Source organism: Monodon monoceros, unplaced genomic scaffold (assembly GCF_005190385.1).
Source record: "Monodon monoceros isolate NGI ecotype Baffin Bay Population unplaced genomic scaffold, NGI_Narwhal_1 Super_Scaffold_18, whole genome shotgun sequence".
In the NCBI taxonomy this organism is placed as follows: domain Eukaryota; kingdom Metazoa; phylum Chordata; class Mammalia; order Artiodactyla; family Monodontidae; genus Monodon; species Monodon monoceros.
In genome coordinates, this window is record NW_021703774.1 from 162,495,157 (window position 1) to 162,519,659 (window position 24,503).

A 24,503-nucleotide genomic window follows, 5' to 3' on the forward strand; every position below is an offset into this window, starting at 1 on the left:
ATAAATGTTTTAATAAACCAAGTGTCCAAAGCATCTTGGAAAATATAAACGTAGAAAAACAATGTCTCTCCTAAAGAGCACAACAGGTTATCAAATCACTTAATTCCTATGGATGCGGATTGATGCAAAAATAATGCTTTTTTGTCGTTTTGTAAAATAAAAGTTAATTTAAACAGTTCTTGAGTCCCTGCCATCTGCTTGGCAATGTGCTACATGCCAGAAGCATTCTAATAGATGGAGAAACACTGCAATACATGAACAATGCACACTCAGGAAGCCGTTAGCAACAAAGACAGCGTAGATGACAATGGAGACTAAGATGTGAGGTTTGCGTCCCATTTTGGTAGGGAACAGCCTTTAATGGGGAGAAAACCCCGTGGATGGGTGAAGGAAACAACCAAGAAGGGTGTACGCGAGGGGCGACCTGGGCAAAGGCGCTCAGGGAGTGAGTCCACCGCGTGCAGAAAGCACTGGGGAGGCAGGCCTATCTCTGCAAGGACACACACCTCCTTCCCTTTCACACTAACACGAGAGGCCGTAAATTCTTCTCTTGACGATGTGAGATCTGATAAAAGCCAGGTTATAACATGGACCAGACAGGGGAAAGCCTGTCCCTCCGGATTATAATATTTAAAACTCAGTATAGTTTGTAAAAACTGTACAGTGTGGTGTACAGGTTAAAACATCTGCTTCCTGACTTGCGGGGGGGCGGTCAGGAGGGGAGAACGCGGTGCACGGGAGAAAAGAGCGGCAAAATAAAGCACTTAAGAAAGAAAGAGCGGGCTAGCGGAAGAAGGGGAGGCAGCTCAACAAGCCAATGAATGAGATCTAGGCTGCAGCACGTACTCCCGCCGCCCGCATGCGCAGGCGCACGCCGCGTGATCTCGCGGGAAAGAACCATTGCAGGTCCCGGCGTTGCACTCAGGTAGGAGGTGGGGGGAGGCGGGAGTGAACTCTCGCGAGAAGAGGCGGTTGCTGTAGCGGAGCTCTCTGGCTGTGTGTCTCGAGGATCTGGCGCCGGAGCTGCGGACGGTTTGCTGAGTCCGTTAGTGTCCTTGCTGAGACCCTCGCCGCCGTCATGTCCCGGTACCTGCGTCCCCCCAACACGTCTCTCTTCGTAAGAAACGTGGCGGACGATACCAGGTATGTACAGGGGGGGCAGTCCGGGCCCAAGAGGGGAGGCCGCGGGCGCTCTGAGAGGACCGGTGTGGCGGCGGCGACGCGCTGGGCCTGCGCCGGGGGAGGGGAAGGGGTGAAGATGGCGGGTCCCGCGCCGGCTTTCTGGCCCGAACTAGGCCGCGCAGCCAGCATAACCGCCGCGTGGGAGCGAGGGCGGCGCCGCTGGTCCTCCCGGGCAGCCGCGGGAGAGCGGGCCGCGTGGCGGCGTTTCGGTCCCCTCCCCCTCCGCAGATGGGGGCCCCTTCCTTCCCGCTTCCTCTCCGGGCGTTCAGCCTCTGCCTCCACCGAACATCAGCTCCCCCCATTGATTTGAAGTTCACGTTCTTTGGGGTGCACGCCCCCTTGGCCCAGAATTTTTTTTTTTTCTAGTTAAAAAAGAAAAACTGCTCTGCAGTAAAATAACGGATCGGGGGAGGGGAGTGTGGCGAAGCATTTGCTACCCTTTTTGTTGGGTTTTATTTGCGATTTTTTTTTTTTTTGGTGTTGTAGATGTTTGGATAAAGGGAATGTTGAGATTAAAGATATAAAATTCTTCCACTTAAATGGTACGAACTAGTTCTTCCCATTTCCGGGAAATACTGGCCACCCTTTGAAAACGGAGGTTTAGGAAGCCTCTACCATTAGGACGTTGATAGCTAAATTGGATTAACCTGGACCGTCCCTTTGTTCTCGCCAATTCCCTTAATTGCTTGGAGTTGCCGTCAGACTTTTTTGAAGAGATCTTATCATAAGATGAGATTTACTGTTTAACAAATAATCACTCTACACACACAGAAATCAAAAAAAATTTAGGTAGCCTCGTATGATTTATATTTTTCTGTCTTTAAGTAGGGCAAGTAAGCAATAGTAATTACTCTAGGGTCTAGGAAACATTCCCCTTTATGTCATATTGACATTTATTGAGGAATTATATATATTTGTGACTTTTATTTTTCAAACCGTATCTACCATTAAGTGTGTAACCCTGTCGCTAAAATTTGGAGGTAAAATAAGTGCTTTGTATTTTTCAGAATACTAGAGTTGCTTTGATACTGTTTAAAAAAAACATAGCAGTAGTTAAGTACAACTTAATGCTACTATACTATTTATGAAAAATGAAGGCTGTGGATAAAAGCAATAGAGATAAGTTGTAGTCAAGTTTCCTTAAATGTCTGTTTTCCTGTTGTTAAGGTTTTATTATAAACTGCGTTATTATCTTTCAGAATCTTGCATTCTGGCTTTTCTTTTTCAAAAAGACATTGTTGTATATTCTTACCGTTGGCTCTTGATGTTGAGATTTAGAAAGCTTGTTTGTTTCAGGTCACCCAGGAACATAGCACAGTCTCTTTCATTAATTGAGATATTACAGAAAGAAACCTATTTCTTACAAAGAAACTTTTAAAGGAGTGGACTTAAAAATTTGGCATCTTTTTATGATGTTTTAGGTCAGAAGATTTACGACGCGAATTCGGTCGTTATGGTCCTATAGTTGATGTGTATGTTCCACTTGATTTCTACACTCGCCGTCCAAGAGGATTTGCATATGTTCAATATCCTTTCTTCAGATGGCTGATTAGTGAGGGGTGTTGAAGTTTGAAATTCAAGTTTTTGTAAGAGGTAACATCTAAAAAGTAGTTGTTTTTTTTGTTTTCTAATAAATGTTTTGTCTTCAATTTTTTCTAAGTTAATTCTGACTCACACATTGCTCTTACTATTTCTTAAAGTTGATCCAAAAACAGTAAAATATTTAAATTCCCATTCATGCTGCTGAAACTCAAATCAGTGATTATGTGATTAAAATCTGAATACACTCTGGTTGCTACCACCTTTAATGTAACTCAAAAGTTAATATGTTCTTGTGCTTAGCAATTAAAGTTTGGTATTCTTGTTTGTTAACTTGAATCACTTGATCAAAAACAAATTGTATAACAATGAGGTAAACTTCTTTAATATTGTCCCCTAATTTGCTGTCCTCTGTTGTTACCTCAGAGAATGTAAAGCTGTACAGTTATGGCGACCCCAAAGAGAAAGCATGAAAGAACCTTTAGAGTAGAGTTCAACACTTAAGGCAAGTAGACAAGCCAAAGACCTCTTAAGGATCAGGCTTGAAGAGAAGGGAGAGTTTGGGAAAAGAAAATATAAAGAAAAGCTGGAAGAAGGACAAGCCTAATGGGAGACAAAGCCTCGCTTTATCTACAAAAGGGGGAAAAGGTTGTTTTTCAAAGTTAAAGATAAAGCCATCTGTCATATTTGGCCAAGCATCTCATGACAAGTCCTTCTGACAAGCACTTAAAGAGTTAAAGGTCAAGATGAAGTTGAATGATGGCCAAGATTAAAGGAGTCATACCTGATGTATCCTACAGAATAACTATTTTCCTTTTTTTTTTTTCTCCTCATGTTTTGTAAGCAGTTAATTTTCAAAATTATTCTGGTTTGGTCTAGTGACAAAACCTGTAACTTGATTTACATGGGCCTTTGATGTTGTGATGTGGTCTTGTATAAATGCACTCTCTCTTAGCTTGTGAAGTTAAAGTGTACCAGGATGTAATGTTGTTAAGCTTAAACTCAGCATATTTCTGTTTTGGACCAAGTGGTCCGGTGCCATAGCGTAGCAGGCAGTGCTCTTTGGAGTAGCATGAAGTTCTGGAGTCAGGCTGACTCCATAGAGCCATGCTTAGAGGGCACACAGGTGCGTGCACTGGGGACTACTTAGAAACGGCTCTGGTGGTTTTCTAAGGTCAGATCCACTAGAGATACTGTCTGTTTATAGATTTTTTAAAAGGGCTGCTAGGGGCACGCACATACTCCTAACATCTGAAACTTAGCTCTGTGAAACCTGCTGGCCCTGACTGCTTTAGCACATGTGATCAGTTGGCCCAGAATGGGTTGCAGAAGGCCTTATCTTTGGTATGGGTACGTAATCAGGATCTATGGGAAATTGTTCCTTGGCCCAGAGTTTCAGGTGACATTACTTCCTTCAGTGAGATCATCTCCTTGTGGCAACAAAGGTTTGGGCTGTGGACTTCAGGCTAGGAAAAATTCTTATTGCTTAAATTCAGTGGATCTCTTGAAACTTAGAAGAGTTCTAATGAGACTTAGGCGAAATGCCAAAAGCTGCTACTCCTGCAGGCCCAGTGATCAAGGACAGTTGTGGGAATTGGTTGCAAAGCTCTGTTACAGAGAGGATAAGAGGTATATCTGGCTTGGTTAAAAAAAAAAAAAAAGTAACGGTACATTCTGGCTTACAATGTGTTGGCCTGATTTTACCTGGTTTGGGGGTGGCCTGGGAACCAGGATCAGCAGTTTGAAGAGTATATGATACTTGAGCCAGGAAAGAGTTAACCAAAGGAGTCTCAAGGTGAATTATAGCTATTTTTATACACAAAGTCTGTCTGTGGTCTTCAAGTAGTTAAAAAGAAATAGGTATCAGGATTTTGCAAAGACCCTGAGTACAGATTTCTCTGTAACTGGCATCAGAATGATATTTGACTGTCCCTGCTGTGGTCCTCTTTTCTATCTGACCCCATTCCCAGCTAGCTTTCTCTTAACAGGTCTGGTAGAACCTTGCCATGGTTCATCCAACCCCGGATTCTGTTTTTGAGGGTAGCCCCAGAGGATGATAGGCTCTCATAAATAATTTTTATACTTCTTGGTCTGAATCCTTTAAGAAGTTATTCTGTCTCTCAAAGTATCAAAGTAGTATACCCTTTAAATGAACTTGTTCTTTTCAGTTATTTTAGAGCCCAACTGCATTAACCTGGAGGGGTGGTTGATTATAGTGTTCAAGGTTCTAAACTCCCTGTCAACCTTTGCCTTTTCATGATGAAAACTTCGTGATATAGGACTTGAGAAAAGCTCTCGTTCACTACACATAATAGCCTCAGAGAGAGAGAACTGGGACCCTGTTGTGGTCTTTAAGTCCTTCCAGAACAAAAAAACAGGAAATCTAATGAGGCAGACCTTTTAGTCTCTGGAGTAAAAGAATATTAATATCAGTCTTGAAGACAGTATATCGCTTCAGGGATTTTTTTAATCAGCATTCAAGATCTGCACTCCTCTCAAATTTAAGAAATAGAAACGGACAAGTTAGAATAGTGAATTTTAGTACAGAATGAAAATCCACAGCCAAACCTAGCCTAGCTCCCCTTCAGAAGCTTTTATATCAAACACTGCTCTGAATATGTGCTTGGCTTCTATTAGAATGGTGGTTTTAGGAAAGGAACTAAATTTGGTCAGAATAACTTTGTTTAGGGAGAACAAGGCAACAGCCTCTCAGATCAAAAATGGGTACCAGCGGTTCCTGCTTTAGGCTTATAAATACTATCTTGAAATTTCTCAAATTGAAAACCAGTCCCAAACGCACTTCTCTACGGGAAGCTTTATGTTTGGTGTCATGGTTAGGGCTTTCCAGTCCAGGAATCTTTAGAAATGGTCTGTTATTTCTTGGCAGCATGCTTTTATGGTCTGTGCATGGATATAATATGTCTTAAGTATTGCTTGACACTCTCTTGATATCTACAAGTGGCTGGTGTACCAGTCTTCCCAGTAAGGTGTAATAAGGAAGACAGCTAAGTGAAATAATAATGTTAGATATGTCTGAGAAAAATAGGAAGATTAATTTGAGGTTGATGCTTACATTTCTTGTAAGGTATATTCCGCTTGCTTACACAAGAACTATTGGCATTTTCTTTTTTTCATTTGAAACAAAAATAGAAAAACAGTTTTGGTTTTATTTTAAGAAATTTTTGTTTTAGCATACAAAATAAAATTGACATTTGTTTTTCTTTTTTGTCTTGTTTTGTAAAATTCTTAAAACGCAGGAAAATCTTCTGATGGGATTACTTGGTAGTTCAGCTGTAACAGGCCTTATTTCAGTAATAACTTCATAATATGTATTCATAAGTGTTTTCAAACTCATGCCTTACGGAGTCACAAGTGCTTTAATACTCTATAAAGTGTTTATAGCTGAATCAACCAACCAGTTAGTGGGGTCTGGTTGATTTTCTAGAATAATATCGAGAGATTGTGAATTGTTCCAGACTTACCAACTGAACTTTCATTCATTATCAAAGTTTGCAAAACTTCCCAAGCCCCTTAACATTTAGCACATTTGAGGATGTTCGTGATGCAGAAGATGCTTTACATAATTTGGACAGAAAATGGATTTGTGGACGCCAAATTGAAATACAGTTTGCACAGGGGGATCGAAAGAGTAAGTACCTTTATGCCTATATGTAAAATGCATCATTTCTTTTTTTTCTGTATATATATATATATATATATTTTACTTGGATTATAATTGCTTTACAAAGGTGTGTTGGTTTCTGCTGAAACAGAATCAGCTATGTGTATGCATCTATCCCCTCCCTCTTGGGCCTCCCCCACCACCACCACCCCCATCCTACCCATCTAGGTCATCACAGAGCATTGAGCTGAGCTACCTGTGCTATACCACAGGTTCCCACTAGAGATGTGGATGGACCTAGAGTCTGTCATGCAGAGTAAAGTAAGTCAGAAAGAGAAACACATATATGTGGAACCTAGAAAAATCGTACAGATGAACCTGTTTGCAGGGCAGGAATAGAGATGCAAACGTAGAGAATGGACGTGTGGACACAAGAGGGGAAAGGGTGGAGGGTGGGATGAATTGGGAGGTTAGGTTTGACATAAATACAGATTTTTTTAATTTTATTTTTTTAGCCGATTTATTTATTTTTGGCTGCTTTGGGTCTTTGTTGCTGCGCGTGGGCTTTCTCTAGTTGCAGTGAGCAGGGGCTACTCTTTGTTGCAGTGCGTGGGTTTCTCATTGCAGTGGCTTCTCTCTTGCGGAGCACGGGCTCTGGGCACACCGGCTTCAGTAGTTGTGGCACGCGGAAATACATCATATTTATACACATTGTTCTGAGAGTGCTTCTTGGAAGTATTGTGCAATATGTCTCTCTGTTCAAAACCCAGAAAGAGTTTTTTGGGAAGATAGAGTATCTTGAATACTTTGCAGAATTTCAGGGTAGACAGACGACTTAGAATGCAGCGATCAGAATGACTGAGGTATGTTTGGACTCTTTAAGAAGGTAGATCAGTACTGTCAGCTGTGGCATGTTTAATATACTAAGAGTGGAATTGAAAAGAATAAACTTTGGAAAGTTTTGGTTCTCTTGAGCCATTTCCCTTCTGCATAAAGATCATCAAGGTGTAATTGGGTAATTATGTAGGTGCCTGGCTGTAGAAATGAACAGATAGACTGGGAAAGACTATATAGATTAAATTTAGGAAAGATTTTCTATTAGTACTTGGTTTTTATTAATATGCAGGCATACACCAGGTGTTGGCTGCATGCTAATGAGGCATAAGTACAGGCTTTGGGGTCAGATACACCTGGGTTTGAATTCTGGCTCAACTGTTACGTTTCCTTAGGCAAGATATTAAAAGATAGAGATTAAAATAACTGCTGGAAAAAAAAAAAAGCTGCTAAAGAGAGAGGGAGTACTTAGGTAGACACAAGCTGTTGGTGATTCTCTAGTTCTTGGGTTGAATGATAGGTTCCTGGGTAGTCAGTGTTATTTATACATTCATACACATATGCATAAAGTATCTGCTTCATAGGATTGAATGAGATAACATAAGGATTGAGGACTGTCCGGGGTGTGGGTATGTCTAAGGCATTCGACAAGTGTTAGTTTTCTTCTGCTTTTCTTTGTCACGGTTTCTCAGAACTGTATAACTATATATTATTGCGTTTTGACACTATCATTCGTAGGCCACCATTAAGTATTTTGTCATTGTTAATTTTGTTCCTACTGAATGGAAACCATGGTAGGATAATTCCAAATTAGCATATGGTTCAAAAGTCATTTGTATTTTAATTTGGAATTTTAAAAATACTTTCATGGTATATTTTCCTAATGTCCAAGTAGTTGACATATTTTTGGACAACAAACTAGATGTGAGAGGTCTTTGAAAAAACAAAATAGTTGGGGAGATATTTGAGGGTATCATTTTTAACATAAAACAGTCTTCTGATAGACTTGCTTGAAAGTAAATACCTTTTCCAAGATTAACATTCACAAGTAGCCACAGATTTGGAAACATAAAGGAAGGAGGTGCAGGAATTTTTCCTATAATTTGGAGGCTTAAATACTACGTTTTTAATGTTTGTAAATATTTCTGTTCTATGTATTTCATAGCTCCAAATCAGATGAAAGCCAAGGAAGGGAGGAATGTGTATAGTTCTTCACGCTATGATGACTATGACAGATATAGACGTTCTAGAAGCCGAAGTTATGAAAGAAGGAGATCAAGAAGTCGTTCCTTTGATTACAACTATAGAAGATCTTATAGCCCTAGAAAGTAAGTGATGTGTACCACAGAAAAGATTTAGTTTGTTGGCCTTTAATTTTTTAAAATCTTCTTGTATACTTTTAATTATGTATATTGTATGCTTCATTGAGACTAAAAATATTTTTAGTGCTTTATTTTAAAAGTTTTATGGTTCATTTTTTAAATTAGAAACCTGTAAATAGACATGTGTCACTGTTTGCTTTTTCTGATGTACTTTTTAGCAGTAGACCGACTGGAAGACCACGGCGTAGCAGAAGCCATTCCGACAATGATAGGTAAATAACTTTGCTTTGAAAAAGACTATACATTTATCAATTTCAGAGTGAACTTTTGCTCTAAAAATAACAAATTTGATTAATATAGAATCTAATTTTTACTCTAATTGTATCTCTCCTCTGTTTTGAAAGATTCAAACACCGAAATCGATCTTTTTCAAGATCTAAATCCAATTCAAGATCACGGTCCAAGTCCCAGCCCAAGAAAGAAATGAAGGCTAAATCACGTTCTAGGTCTGCATCTCACACCAAAACTAGAGGCACCTCTAAAACAGATTCCAAAACACATTATAAGTCTGGCTCAAGATATGAAAAGGAATCAAGGAAAAAAGAACCACCTAGATCCAAATCTCAGTCAAGATCACAGTCTAGGTCTAGGTCAAAATCTAGATCAAGGTCTTGGACTAGTCCTAAGTCCAGTGGCCACTGATAGTATAAACCATGATATTTTTAGGCATGTATCATTCATTTACTCATAGTTTGGTTTACTTAAATTATCAGGAATACAATGTTGCAATGATGCTTAAAAAAACACTTGTCAGTTTTCCCTGTACCAGGCAATGGTTATTATTAAAATGATATGCTGTTGAGAAGCCACTCTTAAGAGTCCAGTTTGTTTAATGTTATGGGCAGCTACCAATTTGTGGTGTCTCTGTATATTTTTGTAAAGATTCTCATTTTTTAATGCTTGAGGTATTGGTGAAAAGATGTTGGTTGACCATAATTTGCAACATTGTCTTATTAAAAATAAACTTTCATATCCATATTTGGTAGAACTGTTAACCTAGAAATGTAGCTTGCTAATCAGGTAGAACGATACAAAAGTGAAGTTGTAGCCACCGTACAACACTGACCCGACTAGACACATTTAGGTTCAGGGTGGACCTTTTTGTCTTGTCAAGGTGTCGAGACCCACGATGATAATTTATGGCACAGTGTGGAATAGTTCTTTTGTTAACCCCACTGTCTCGGGGAATGACGCCAACTGGGTTAAGTAGCATTTTCAGGGAGATGACGTTTTTGATTGAAACACGGAGCCTTCACTTTTCTGGTTTCTGTGAAGATTTGGAACCATACAAACATCGGAAAAACCCACCTTAAAATTTGGGCAGGTTGATGATGGCAGAAATAATTTTAAGGGGAAAAGAACGCTCTTACGCAGTTACTCTAAACTTTAAGGAGCATTGTTGACCATAATATTGCTTCGTTTTCTCACTGCTGTTAAAAGCAAGTAAAGTGTTTTCAAAGTAGGTTTTGTTTCTGTGTGCGCATAGTGTAAAAGGACTGAATTTTGATACTTAAAGCACTTGGTGTGTGCATTTGTATCAAAATTTGCCCATATCTTTATGAAGGAGGCTTGTTCTTCACGCCTCAGTTTATTTAATGTGAGGCAAGTAAACAGACAACACTCCCATTCTACGTGATTCTGTGGTGCCATGAGATTTTAAATAATTCTGGAAAAAACTAATTTTAAGGAAGTCACATCTCTTGAGGTTTTGACTGATTATCCATGTAGTACCTGATGAAAATAATACCCTAACTCTTTATAATTTCTAACATCTCTCTGCGAGACCATTTGGGGGCAATAAAAAGTGACTTGATGTGTCCAATCTCATTTCAGAATAAAAGCTGGCATCCTTAAAATTTTTAGATTGCTTGCTTACAGGCATAATAAGTAAGAAATATTTTAGGGAAACCATTCCTTTTAGAGGATTACTTTTTTCAATTTTGGTTTTAGTAATCTAGGCCTTGCCTGTAAAGAACAAAAGGTGGTTTTTAAATACTGTTTGTGGAATGTGTTTAAAGGATTGATTCTAGAACCTTTGTATATTTGATAGTATTTCTAACTTTCATTTCTTTACTGTTTGCAGTTAATGTTCATGTTCTGCTATGCAATCATTTATATGCACGTTTCTTTAATTTTTTTAGATTTTCCTGGATGTATAGTTTAAACAACAAAAAGTCTATTTAAAACTGTAGCAGTAGTTTGCAGTTCTAGCAAAGAGGAAAGTTGTGGGGTTAAACTTTGTATTTTCTTTCTTATAGAAGCTTCTAAAAAGGTATTTTTATATGTTCTTTTTAACAAATATTGTGTACAACCTTTAAAACATCAATGTTTGGATCAAAACAAGACCCAGCTTATTTTCTGCTTGCTGTAAATTAAGCAAACATGCTATAATAAAAACAAAATGAAGGAAATAATGATTAACTGGAATTATTATAGTTTTGAATGAGATTATACAATAACAACGGATTTAGGAATATTTTAAATCAGTGTTGCACTAGGCACAGGTTTTACTTTGGAAATGATAGAACCTGCCAGGAAGGTACATCTTTTACGTAGTACTTAAAAATTCCTTATGTAATGTCAGAGTTGTTTCATTATTGCTTATTAAACCCCTTGGGTTAAATAACTTAGAGGTTATTGGTAGTGTTAAGATACGCATTAAAATGAAATTTGAGTTAGCTAATTTTAAGTTTATATTTTCATTATTAGATGGACCAATAATTCTACTCTTCCCCATCCTAAACAAGATGGATTGGGCCTTATGTTTATGGCGTGATTTAAAATATTTTTGCATTGAATGTTCGTGAGCACTTAATATTAAGTGATAATCACTGTGGGGAACTGGTTTAGGTGTTTTGTGGTTTGAGTTCAAGCTGCTTTATAATGGCAAGTATAGCTGATATTTATTGAGTATTTATGATGTGCCAGACACTGTTCTAAGAGCTTTATGTGTTAACTCATTTACTCATCCTGAGACCCTATGAGAAAGATACTTTTATTTTCTCGTGTAACAGATGATAAGGAAATGGAGGCACAAAGAAAAAGCAGTAAAAGGCAGATCCAGGATTTGAGCTCAGCCGGATCCTTAGATGGTTTTTTTTTTTAAATGGACTGTAATTAGAGTAGATTGGGGAAATAGCCCGTTTAATTTTTCTGTCTGTATAGAATTAGAAGTAGTGGTTTCATTTTTATTTTTTACTTGTGTCACTTATTTTTAGACTCATGCTATTTTCTTGAGAACCTTATATGTTATTTCTAAAGTGACATACCTAAATAACATAGCTTCAAAGGGACTATTTTATAGTTGAACCCATGATAGATAGGATCCTACTGATACTTAAGGATCCTTATACAGGGCTTTAATGTTGGGTTACATAGTTGAGTTCCATAATTATTGAGTATCTACTGTGTGTCTGGCATGGCTCAGTATTGGAGTAGAACATATCAAGACTCAAGTGAGAGCTGACACTTCACCTCTCTTTTTGCTTAAGATCTCTGCATATTTTTTTTTTTTTTGAAGCCAAGTAAGCAAGAAGAATAATGACAGATAATGCTTCAGTGAGAAAGGAAAGGTGCTACATAGAGTATGAGCTGTTAAGTTACAACCCAGGGAAAAGACCTGGGAACTATTATACTATATTCTCTTGAAAATTTGGCCCTGTAAGCTGCTACATCCAGTTCAACTAACAAAATCCTGTATACCACAGAGAAGAATAAAGAAAACCAAACTGACAAACATCCTTCTTTTATTTAAGACCAAACTGCAGCTGGAATACCCAGTACAGTTCTGCTTACTACACTTCAAGAAAGATCTGAGAAAGCGGAAAAAGAACCAAAGAAGGGCAGTTCAAGCGACCAAAGGGTGGGTGGAAGGTGCTGCAGTATGAATACTGTACGAATATTTTGACTCTGGTCTGAAAAGATAAAAGAATGTTATCGAAACTACATGGAATAATTGAAGTCCCTTCAAGTTTGAAAGTAAGCCTTTTAGGACAAATAAAAGGAAATTCAACTTTGTACTTGTGGAAACTAATCCCTAAATCTGAATAGGTTTATATTGATTCATGGGTAACAGGTCCATGTTAAATTGGAAACTTAGGATGTTTGAATATCAAGGAAGACAGCCATAGTCTCTTACAGTGCCTCTATTGGTCTGTCTCAAACTGAATTGGGTGAGAAAAGGTATGGTCCAATATAAACTTGCTTATCTCTTAAAGTCAGTTCTGTTTTTGCTATTGGCAAATCTTGCCTTTGTTTATTCCAGTGCCAGTGTTTTCTGCTTAATGGTTTGCTTTGTTGGCATCTGAGTTTCCTTACTTGTATGCCACATGCGGTTTACATCTTCCTTAAACACTCTCCCACATAAATTCCAATTATACTTGACATCCAGCTAAGAGGGTCCATCTCTTCTCACCTCTTTCCTAGTCAGTATATTCAGCAAACATTTACTGAGCCCTTACTGTGGGCAAAAATTGTACTGGGTAATTGGGGAGAAAAATAGATAAAATTCACTTATTCAATAAATGTCTACTGAGCACAATCTAGTGAATCATTACAGTGTGGCCTCACTGTTTTGTTTGAGGTGTATTATTCATAACTATTTTACACCATTTATATCCTATGTAATTATAAAACCCAATATACTATCAAATATAAGTAATTTTGTGGTTATTTGCCATTTAAAAGTATCCAGTATTTGTTTTCATCCCATTAATACAAATAATGAAAAAATGATGTTTTAATCTGTAATAAACTGATTTATTGTGCAGTGACTGTAATATACTAGAGTTATATATATAATTGTTAACTCTGCCTCCTCAAACACGTTAGGAAACAATCCCCCAAAATATTTAACTTTGCATCAGATGTAAAGGAGACTCTGGGTGCTATAATTAGATTATTTTGAGGCAGATAGCTGTTATTCCCAACTGATTTAGTATGTTCTGTAATTGAGAAAATGTTCACCAAATATACTTTCTAGCGATTTACATGTACATTTTATAGGGGACATGTTCTGTGTATAGTGAATAAATAACTTTTATAGTATCACAAAATGTTTTGGATTCCTTAGTTCCTTATTAGGATATGAAGTTTATCTATACATTGATTTCATCACTTGCATATTTGGTTTTTGTCTTTATTTCTGCCACATTTAAAACTTCATGTAAAGTTACTCATCTAAAAATACAGAAGTGTTTAAGCCTTTAATTTATAAAGATTTTGAAAATATAGCAGAATATACCTAAGGGAGATATGAAACGGAGGTATTTTTACCCGTTTTAATTTTTCAAACTTGCTCGAGATCACACAGCAAGTAAGTGGCAGATACTAGATAAGTGTCCAAGGTTTTTCATTTGGTTCATCTTTTTTTTTCTTTTTTACAAACGGGGAAATTTTATAACAATACAATTAATATAATGGAATCTAGAGTTCACTTAGAGGGAAGATTTAATAGATGTATGAAAATTATTTAATTACAAAAAGTATTTGTAACTTTCTTGGATGGAAAAGGGGTTAAATGTAATCTAAGATCTCAACAGCTGTTGACTCACTTTCCAGCCTGGCTTTCCAAATTTCAATCTCGTGTTGCATTTTGACCATATTCCTGTTTACAAAATCCTGAGATAATTTTGAAGTGGGGAGGCTGTGACAGGAATAAAATAAGTGTTCAACTAGGCGGTCTATCAGAGCTTTTAGGAGTCCCAGGAGTGAATTGTCCTCACTGATGAAAGAAGTCAGCAACCTTTTCATCTTCAACTACTGACATCTATAAGACATAGCTAGCTGCTATGGAAAAGGATCTTTTTTGGGGGGTTTTCCCTTTGTCCCTTCCTCCAGCAGTGTCAGTTATGTTTATTGTGTTGCTTCTATGTATTCCTAACAGTTGTTTCACCCTTATGTTAAAGATGGGGGATTCCTTTTTTATTTGGAGTACAAAGCAAGGCATGTAAATTCATTTTGTTGATAATTGACAGAGTAGTTTGTAAAGAAGTAAAAGGCCTCTTTGTGTCGTTTGTTGTAGAGCACATCTCTGAATGCTAGATAATGAAATAAACTGGTCTAGGATCCAAAAAAACTTGGATTTTTTTTTTTTTTAGGTTTAGTTCTGCCTGACAGATTTGTGGCTCAGTAGGCTTTCCTCATTTGTGTAAGAGGTTTGAGATGTACTCTATCCCACTTGGTTTACGAAGTAATTGCCTATGAGACAAACACTAGAAAACTAGTGTTTTCCTTCAGTTATTTTCCACCTTGTGCTTCTGGGATGAAGAGAATTTACCAAAACTGAAGTGTAAAGATAGGTTATGGGCTCAAGATTCCATTGTACTATATATGCTGCCATCAAAAAGGTATGACAAGTTTAAATTGTAACACTGACAAGGCTCATGCTATTGCTGACTGCAGCCCTACAGGGTAGATGAGCTCTAACAACTTTTTGGTTCTTACAAGTACGATTTGAGAAATTCATGTCAACCATACTTCCTGTACGCTAACCATAACTTTATTAGTACCTTTCTAAGGTATAAGATATAATACGATTATTAACTTTTTAAGTTAACCGTAGCTATTAAAAATTTTTGTAGTTAAAGCCAATGTGCTCTTAATTCTCTGAACACTTTTACCACTGGAGTCAGTCCCAAACCAGAAGTCTAGTATATACTGTATTTACATGTATATATCAAAACCTAACATAAAGATGCTTGGGATGAAAACTGTTGAATCGAGCGGGATTCCAGTGCAGTACTGCAGAGAACTGGGCAATTCTTGCCACTGTTAATAGAAATTACACTGGGAATAAACAGGAAAAAAAGACTATTTCTGCCAAATCAATTTCTTCCGACAGTTTGCATGACAAAATACAACCCGGTTCTGGGATTCACTGCTTGCTTAGTGTAGAAATTAAAAGATTTTTCTTGAACTAGTTTGAGTTATCCTATCATTTGGAACGTATTTTAGAAAGCCAGTTTAGTTCTTGTGTCTTTTTTCTCCTCCAAGGTCCCCTTGTGAAAATTGTTTATAGAAAAAAAATTTGCAGAATTTCTCAAATTGACAAGAACTCTTCTGTTTACCGAAGTCATCTTAAAATGTAGAAGAGGGAGACAGGCGATTAAACCTGCTTTACTCAATTTGGTATGAGATGAATTCAGAAGCTTTATGTAAATTTCCAAAGTAGTATTCTGTGGCCTTTTACTGTTAGCCCTGCTGGAAGGAGGAAGCCACAGTTGCTTTTTTAACGGTATAGCTGCTAATCCAAATGTCTGTATCAGCAAATTGGTTGCCTCTTAAAACCAACGGTCCTACTGTTATTTCAGTAGGATTAATTATGTGAATTCTAAGAATATTACATGGTCGTAACAATTTTTTATACAATAAAAACAAGACACGGGAAAAAGCAATTTTATTTTTTAATTTCATGCTTCAAATTCCTGTATGTACATTAAGTACTATTATATAAACTTGTCTTTTATCATTATTTGATATGGGCAATATTATCTCACCTGAATTTGGAGAAATACAACTTACCCATTCTGCTTAAAAGTATCAAAAAAGCTGCCAAATGAGAAAAGAGGGCACCTACACTCATATTCTAAATAGGCCCCCCCCACACACACACTTTCCTTTAATTTACTATTGAGTTGGCTGTTATAATTAGCGCTTATCTTTAAGGTAAGCAAAACATGTTATCATGGTATTAGGCAAGAAATTGCACCTTTTGCAATGAGTGGTCCCCTGGGTTGCACCTGTTGACCAAAAAAAAAAAAAACCCCTGGCATTGTACACATATACTCAGGTTACACAAATTGTTGAAAGCCAAAATTAATCTTTTAAGGTAAGAGAAACCCCTTAATAGTTAATCTTTGGGCTTAAGAAATTAAAATAATCCCATACTGCATTTCACATCTCTCAAAAATAGGAAGTGTTTTAGCAGCTTAAAACCTTTTCAGTTATATAAAACTTCTTACACTAGGATTTACTTTGAAATATAGTTTACAGCAAGATCAATTATAGTATACGTACAGTGGCACTTTAGCACAAGGGCAAACTTTAAAAACAAGGTTTTTTTGGACCTTTAAAATTAGGCCATAGTATAAAAAGAGTCCATGTCTTACATTCAGCAAATTCATACTAAAATATTCTATTTTTGTAGGATAAACGCCAACAAAACTTTACATATGCTACAAGTTTATTACATATATTTACATGGCTCTTTCCTAGGTACGTAAAACTTTCACATTATATAGCTCCCAACTTTAAACAAGCTTTGCAGGGACGATTTGAAGCCAGATCACTGTCAGAATAGCTTGTGCAGTGCCATAATACTAAAATGTATTCTGAAAGCTACTCGGTGAACACCGAATACTATTTCTATATAAAATGGTTTCGGTGCATTTGTTGGCAGACACCTATCCACTGCATGTCAGTTACAGCGACAATGGGGTATACTGTTTCATTCTAAATAGCCCCTAGTGCCCTTTCCGCATTCACCACCATACAGTTCACTAAAATACAACTATACTCTAAAAAAAAATTCACATTTTCTTTTGGCAGTGCATCAGATTGTTGGCATATTACTGGTTTAGGACATTAAACTTTCAAATTCAGCTAGTTTTCAACCCCTGTCTTAACTGGATGCTTATAATCACATTTGCCAGATCTCAACAAGTCACTCTGCTGATCCATGAATGATAATCTTAAATTACTATTTTCCCCCAACAGGCAATGGAAAAAGTTGATTCCTTTACCATTCCCCAAATCTAAACTTGACTGGTTTCACTTGAATGGTTACTCAATTGAGAACACTTAGTATTGATATGAAGTACAATTATCAATAATTTAGTTCTTTTAAGTTGCACTGATTCTACCATCACAGTGCACATAACACACAAAACAGTTAAGTCTGATTATATTTTCTACATTAATTAGCAGTTTTACAGATTAAATTCCCTAGTGAATTTGGTCTGAGACAATTGCCAATTATCCTTAAACATGACTAAATTTAAACACATTAATACTTTAGCTCATTTTACACCTGTACTTTAAGTAAGGTTTTAAGTTGAAATGTCATTATTTCTTTATCAGAAGGATTAAAGGAAACAGGAACCCAGTGGCTTGGTGGTTTAGGAAGAACACTTGGTGATGGCGGCTCACTAAATTTGGCTCCAGCATAGTTCTGATTCGTTTGAGACTTAAAAAGTAAGGTGGGACTTGATAAGCTAGAGTTCCAGTTCTGATTATTTGGGAAATTTTTGTTCTTCCCCCCACTTTGCATGGCCTGCCATGCAGCTGCTGATGAATTGTAAGTGTGTCCTCTTTCCTTTTTCTTATGAACAATCTTCATCTGGGAATTCTGATCCTTGGTCTTCTGTCTACTAAGCTGTTGTTGGTTCTTACTAACATTTCTAGACTGAGGGGCTGGAATGTTATACCTCTCTCCACCACCCATCTTCAGCTTCTTTGTCACCTGTAAGTGAATGTAAACAGAATATTGAGTAGAATTCCACTTCAAATAGGTCAAAACTTTAAGAAACTTCAGTAGCTCCAATTTGTAACTCCAGAAATCTTGGGCAAGACCCAAATACGTGCTGTTCGGCTGCTTCAACTTCACTATACTGTTCACACTTCATTACATGCACTTTATTACACCTTCCTAAGAACAGTGAGCTTATCCACAATTCTGAATAATCCTCTATTTAAAACTAGAATGAGTCCATCATAAAAGCCCCATTACAACGGGAAGGTTTTGATACCTTTCAGTCTGCTTTTCAGATTGCAGGATTTCCACCACCTGTCCTCTTCCTTGCTGCCACGCCCAGGATAATAGATGTTGCTTTCTGATAGATCCTTTCCTTTGTCTCAATACAGAAGTTTTCATGGGCCGATCTGCTGAGTTCAGCCTAGGAGCTGAGGCCAACATCTGAGTCTCCTCAGCACACAAGTTTGAGAGAAGTCTTAGCTACAAAAGCAAATATTTCATTATTTCAATTCAAAAACACAGGCGAAAGTGATCCTTTATATTTACTACATAAATAGTGACTATTTCCTGAACTAAAAGGCAGAAAATAAAGTCTCAAAAGATGGCTTTGACCTTGTAACTGTCATCATTTAAAAACCCTCGAGATCCAGGAAACCCTGAGGAATCTGGGGAGGGGTGTCCGCCAAATCTCGCAACAAGTTGCATCTCTTTCCTAGGATCCTTTCAGATTCTCACACGGATTTTGTGACCAAAATGTTAAACCACGGAAGCATTAACTTTTAGAGCCATGCCAAGAAATGGGCTTAAAATCTTTCCTAAAGACCATGTTTTGAAAGTCCCACCAGAATTTCCCAGTCTTTGGACACATCACATATCTGTTTTCACAAAACCTCCTCTCCCAACGTGTCTACGTCATGCAGCTCTTTCTTTGGATATGAACTCTTGACTCCTCCCCGTCTTAAAATAAGTTTCACAAGCCGTAACAAACGAAGTCAGTTCTTAAATACAAAAAAATGCCTCCCTCTCGTGAACACTGAACATTCGAGATTTCATTTGATATTCCAAGAAACCAAGTTACCGAACAAATAAGAAGCCCTCTTCTTTTCGAAAAGGTGAGCGGCCCTTCCAGACTATGTTAACAGCCCTAAAGAAATTAGTTCCCGGGTCGTGAGTCATTCCCAACGCGAGCCCGGAAAGTTCGGTTCTGCCGACGGCGCTGGGCTTCCGAGCGGCTCAGCGTTCCTCGAGCCCGGCCCGGGAAGCCGCTCCTCCGGGCCGCTAGCGCCCGCCCGGCCTCGGATCTCGCCTCCTTCCCCCAACAATGGGGAGCGCGGCCGCCAACATGGCCGCACCCGCCGCGCCGCCGCCACTCACCGACTTCGAACCCGGGACTACGGCGGCGGCGGCTCCTGCTCGGCGTCGAAGCCCCCTCCCCTTCCAGGGAGCGACGAGGCACGGAACGAGCGAAGCCCACGAGCACCGACGAGACAGCTGCAGGCCACCTCAGCGTCCCGGCCGACCTTCCCCTTCTGCCTCTACCGACAAAATGGAGGCGGCAGTGAGCGCTAGAGCGGGGCAGGGGGGCGCGGCGGCCAATCAAAACACGCCTTTGCGCGGCCCGGCCAATGATACGTGGGCCGCCGCCTGTTGCTGAGGCCCGACGGGGCCGGGGGAGGGGAGGTGGTTGCGGCCGAGGGTTTGAAATCCTCCCCGAGAAGAGCATGTCGGGAACAACCGCTGCGGCACCGGCTGTTGTTCCTCCGCCGGCTACCGGGTGACACCGGCCTCTCCCGGAGGTGCCCGCCCGGCCTCGCCCGGCACTTACAGAACACGGCCAACGCCACCCCCTCGTGGCGACTCCGGGGCCCGAGCCCGGCGCGCCCGGGCAGCGGCTTTCACCCGGGCTGCCCGGCTCGCGGGGCCCGCGGCCCTTGGAACCCGATGGTTCCCCGCCGTGGGGAGTCAGCGAAGGGGCTTTGAGTTCCCGAGTTAAGTTCACCGAGTCGTGTACGCGATCTCTTACTGATGGAAGGTACTCCAGCAAGTTGATTTCTGAAGCTGGCCCCTGGCCACTTAGTCCTGACACTCCTGTCACTCTGTTCCCCGGCCACGGGAACTTCTTTGCAGCTCTCCAGCTTGCGGTTCCTCTGCGGTTCCCTCTTGTCCTCCCTGCCCGCAGCCTCGAAATTCTTGAGTAGTTGCCTCCCTTGTGAAGGCGTTTCCGACACAGGTGCGGATCAAGTTAATCAGTTCCTCTTTTGTGTCCCACTGGCCCTGAACTTCAGTCACACGGTGTGGCGGCTACGTGTCTGCCCACCCCCCCCACACACACACACCTCTTTCTCCGAGCGCAGAGCACACTGTAAGCGCACAAGAAAAATCTGTTGCGAGAATGGGGCTCCCTTATTCCCCTTTCTGCCCAGTTTGTAAGTGAAAGCGGGGAGAAAAGTTCAGTTGATTATGCGACCAAGGTTCAGGGAAGAGGAAAAGGGCAACTTCTTTGGAGTAAATGGATAGCAACCCAGAGTTTGTGTTTTAAAGAACACCAATTTCTATGAACATGTACGCATTTCTGTTACAGGATTTATATGTACTTTTTATAAGTCCCACATAATTCGTTTTTTAATCTTAGTTTTTCTGCTATCATCATCCCCCACCCCTATGTTCTTGTAGCCATGGACCTTAATTAAGTTTCTTAAGAAAACCAATTTAAAAGAGGAGTTTGTTAATCAAATTAGTTTGGTGAAATGTGTAGAATAGAAAAGATATTTTTGAGCATGGGTCTTTCAGCTGCTAATCATTATAGTCAAGTAAGATGTACATAGTAAGCAACCTTACTGAAAGTGTAATCTATTTCCTAAAAATTCAAGAGGCTAGACGTCCAGCCGGATTACAGCCAGGCTGTATTTAATGGATTCAAGACTTTGACTTAAGAAAAGACCCTTACAATATATTTTTTAATATAGTGATTTGTAAAATGAACAGCCTGGTTTCAGTCCGAGCACTTCTCTTCTCTAATTCTTTTTTATTATCATCATCCAAATATCTTTCAAATTCATCCCTCCTATACTCCTGTCTCACCCTCCTTTCTACCCTCATGGACCTGATTGTGTTACTTTAAAACAACAACAACGACAAACACTGCATTGGCCCCAAATTGTATTACAAAATTAAATCACCCTCCGGATCTTACCTGTATAAACATACGGGTAATGTACTGGATGCTTGCAAACACACACACGGTGTACTGTATTGGATACTTACTCTGCCTCCCTCTGCCCTGTGCTAAATTGTTTTGCTTACATCATTTCATTTAATTTTCACAAATTGTGGAGTAGGTGCTATTTTGATCTCCACTGTACAGATCCAAACTCTGAGGCTCAGTTTAAAGCCGAAAGCCACACACTAAGGCTCCAGAGCCCACCCTGTGTTCCCTGCAGCATCCGTGTCACCTCTGTGTCCTCCCCAGGGCCCAAAAGGTGCTTTGCCCAGAGCAGACACTGACTGGCTGCTGACTGGGGTGCTGGGGAAGCTTGGGCAGGGTGAAGCCTCCATCTTGCCATCTGGCTGAGCCAGCTTCTCTGTCAGAAGGTCAGAGTCAGGCTGCCCGCCAAAGACTGCCGTTAAAGCCTTTACCATGTCCCAGACTCCCAGGAGCCTCCCAATATAGCTCCAGCCTCATCCTTCATTAATATTTACCAAGTGCCCACAACAGCTCAGAACTGGAGAGCAGGAGTTAAAAATCACATCCTTTTCAGGACATCTGATACAGCCTCTGCCTGTCCCAGGCTGGGCTTTAAAGTCGGTTCCACCAACATGATCCAATTAGTGATTCTCAGATCAAATAGGAAAATGTTGATATAAACAAACAGCTCTCAGGATGTTGATCAGCCACCAATACTGGGCACCAAATGCATAATAAATACGTGGGTGTTTAATACCAAGCATTTATTTAACAAAGATTTACCTGGTGCCTTCTTTGAGGCAGGCACTCCGCCAAGCCCTGGGAATACAACAGTGAATGAGGCTCCATCGCAGCCCTAAAAATCTCAGAAAGCTTTTCCCTTTGCCACTTTTCCGAGAGGGAAGCTGGTGTCTGAGGAGATTCATTTCCTCAGTTCTTCCCCAGAGAGTCAAGGACAGGCAGTGCCAATTGTATGCAAACACAAAAATCAACCTGCTAACACTGCGAAGGAGTGCAGGTTCCAGACCTTGGGCTCAGACCCTGTAGAATGGAAGGTAAAAGGAGAGGATTTCCACACTCGCTGAAATCCTCTCCCCCGAGAATCTGTTTTGAATTATGTATCTGTGGGAGCTAAAAATCAACATTACCTACCTAATCTGTAAGTAGAAGTGAGGCAAAAGACATTTCTGAAAGTCCAGCTTTGGAGAACTGGCAAGTTGCAGGCTGATGCTTATTCAATTTAGATCCCACGAGGGGGAGAGCAAGTGAGACAAACACCCGAGTTTGCCAAATATTTGGACCAAGTCTCTAGTTGAACTGACTGGCTTTCGGGCTGGATCACTTACCCCGCCAGGATGTCTATCTCAAAACAAGCCGGTTTGCTTCTGTTTCTTCCTCAAGCTCATCTATGAATTCAGAGGACAGCTTTGAATGCTTGCAGGTCTGTCAGCTGATGGCTTATTTCATTTAGGGCAAGCAAGTTCTTGGCATCTGCCAAGAGTAAAGTGGATGGACAACCTGCCTGATGTTTTGATGTGCGTTAGGACTCTTATCTTGTTGCCAAACTGGTATCAAAACACGCGCACAGTGGTTTTGTTTCCTGGGGAAGCAGTTGCTGCGCGCTCCCCAGTCGCTCACACATTCCAGAGCGGTTGCGAATCAGTCCTCAGCCATTACAGCCGTTTTGGTCTAATTACTAAATGGGGCACAGGAAGTCAACGTGAAACTCCCACACTTCCTCTGACTCTGACCCAGCGATTCTCAATCTTCAGTATCTTTAAAGGGTTCTGCTGCCTGGACCCCCAGCCCAGGATCAGAATCTTTGAGGATGGGTGCTTGGGTGTTCCAGTTCCAGCTGAAGGCTGGCAGAATGTGCCACTCCTAAATATGCCACTTTGGCATAATGATTATTTTGAGCTAAAGGCACTTGGAAAACAGCAGGTGCAGGAAGGGTGCTCTGACCCTCCTCCCCTTTTCTTCCTGAAAGCAGGAGAAAATGCCCTTGTGAAAGATGCCCTTCCTGGGCTTCCCTGGTGGTGCAGTGGTTAAGAATCCACCTGCCAATGCAGGGGACACAAGTTCAGTCCCTGGTCTGGGAAGATCCCACATGCCGTGGAGCAACTAAGCCCGTGGGCCACAACTACTGAGCCTGAGCTCTAGAGCCTGCAAGCCACAACTACTGGAGCCCACGCGCCTAGAGCCCGTGCTCCACAGCAAGAGAAGCCACTGCAATGAGAAGCCCGCGCACTGCAACGAAGAGTAGCCCCCGCTCACCGCAACTAGAGAAAGCCCACGTGCAGCAACAAAGACCCAACACAGCCAGAAGAAAAAAAAAAAAAAGATACCCTTCCTATACCAAGAGGAAAGAAATGTTCTTATCACCAGAGACGAGTGGCGGGGGCTGGGGAGGGTGTCAAGGCCAAGAGAATTCTGTGCAAACAGACCTTGTCAGAGTAAGTCTGGAACCAAGCAGACCCCTGTGGGCCACCCCCCACCCCTCCCCAAGTATTGATACAAAGGCCCATTCACATCTCCTGCCTTTTGTTTATAGAAAAGCTGAAGTCTCCCAGGCCTCCCTGAGTCACAAAAGAGCAGGCTCAAGCAGCAATGATTAGGACAATAGAGTCACAGACTCAGTGTCTGATGCACCTTCCTGAGTTGTTTTACAGATACTGAAACTGCCACCAGAGGGAAAAAGCTAACTGCATGATGACCAGTTAGCTCCATCTTGAGCAGTACTGAAACTATGGCTAGCACAGCTCCAAGAACTGGCCTTAAGAGAATGGGATTAACACTACTGCTCATAATAATCTGTATCTTTGTGGGCATCAAAATAATTGTAGCTTGTTCTGCCCATATATGTAAAGGGGCGAGACAACTGTCAGCAGGGAGATGCTACATACCCGTGTCGACATCTTCCACTCTAAGGATACAGTGTCCTATGTCAGCATGAAGAAGTTACAGAAGACGGACTTTCACCCATGATCCCATAGAGATGGAACGATGTTCTGACAAGCGGGGATTTGTGAGCAGCTTTTGGCAGAAAAAAAGCTCTTTGCAGGAAAGAGCTCTCTGCAGGAGGCACCCCTTTATCTTGACACTAATCTTAAACCAGGCATCCCCATGCTCTACTCATCTCCGGCCCTAGTACCCCTTTTAAATCTTTTGATCACACAATAATTTGCCTAGCTTGTTGGTTCTTTCCCTAGATGAGTGAAGTAGAAATGAATAAGTAATTAACAGATGACCGGATCTCTTTCCTAGCTTCCCCTTCAGTAATCTCTTGAA

The 24,503-nt window shown here is 40.3% G+C and overlaps 2 protein-coding genes across 8 annotated transcripts; one reads left to right on the forward strand and one right to left on the reverse strand.

Annotated features, from left to right (window-relative positions):
* The first annotated feature begins 871 nt into the window (after nt 1–871).
* SRSF10 (serine and arginine rich splicing factor 10) lies at nt 872–16,321 on the forward strand. Of its 7 annotated transcripts, none has more exons than XM_029227766.1 (6): nt 872–1,143; nt 2,604–2,708; nt 6,267–6,370; nt 8,343–8,505; nt 8,718–8,771; nt 8,904–16,321. In XM_029227766.1, the coding sequence occupies exons 1-6, from the start codon at nt 1,079–1,081 to the stop codon at nt 9,199–9,201; spliced, it is 789 nt and encodes a 262-aa protein (XP_029083599.1). In that variant the 5' UTR covers nt 872–1,078; the 3' UTR covers nt 9,202–16,321. The 7 variants fall into 7 exon arrangements, with proteins under 7 accessions (XP_029083599.1, XP_029083600.1, XP_029083603.1 ...); XM_029227767.1 differs by having other exon boundaries at nt 927–1,143; nt 8,721–8,771; XM_029227770.1 differs by having other exon boundaries at nt 927–1,143; nt 8,721–8,771; nt 12,315–13,613.
* Nucleotides 15,942–19,650, reverse strand: PNRC2 (proline rich nuclear receptor coactivator 2). The gene is made up of 3 exons (XM_029227774.1): nt 19,406–19,650; nt 18,306–18,511; nt 15,942–18,019 (listed from the first exon to the last, which is right to left on the reverse strand). Exon 3 carries the CDS (start codon nt 17,999–18,001, stop codon nt 17,582–17,584), a length of 420 nt encoding a protein of 139 aa, XP_029083607.1. The 5' UTR covers nt 18,002–18,019; nt 18,306–18,511; nt 19,406–19,650; the 3' UTR covers nt 15,942–17,581.
* Nucleotides 19,651–24,503: the final 4,853 nt, after the last annotated feature.

What these genes read in the sequence shown, in the direction of transcription:
- SRSF10 (XM_029227766.1), top strand. Translation starts at nt 1,079, where the DNA reads ATGTCCCGGTACCTGCGTCCCCCCAACACGTCTCTCTTCGTAAGAAAC. An exon ending in AGAGGATTTGCATATGTTCA is followed by an intron (nt 2,709 to 6,266) that starts ATATCCTTTCTT and finishes AACATTTAGCAC; the next exon opens with ATTTGAGGATGTTCGTGATG. An exon ending in AGCCATTCCGACAATGATAG is followed by an intron (nt 8,772 to 8,903) that starts GTAAATAACTTT and finishes CTGTTTTGAAAG; the next exon opens with ATTCAAACACCGAAATCGAT.
- PNRC2 (XM_029227774.1), bottom strand. Translation starts at nt 18,001, where the DNA reads ATGGGTGGTGGAGAGAGGTATAACATTCCAGCCCCTCAGTCTAGAAAT.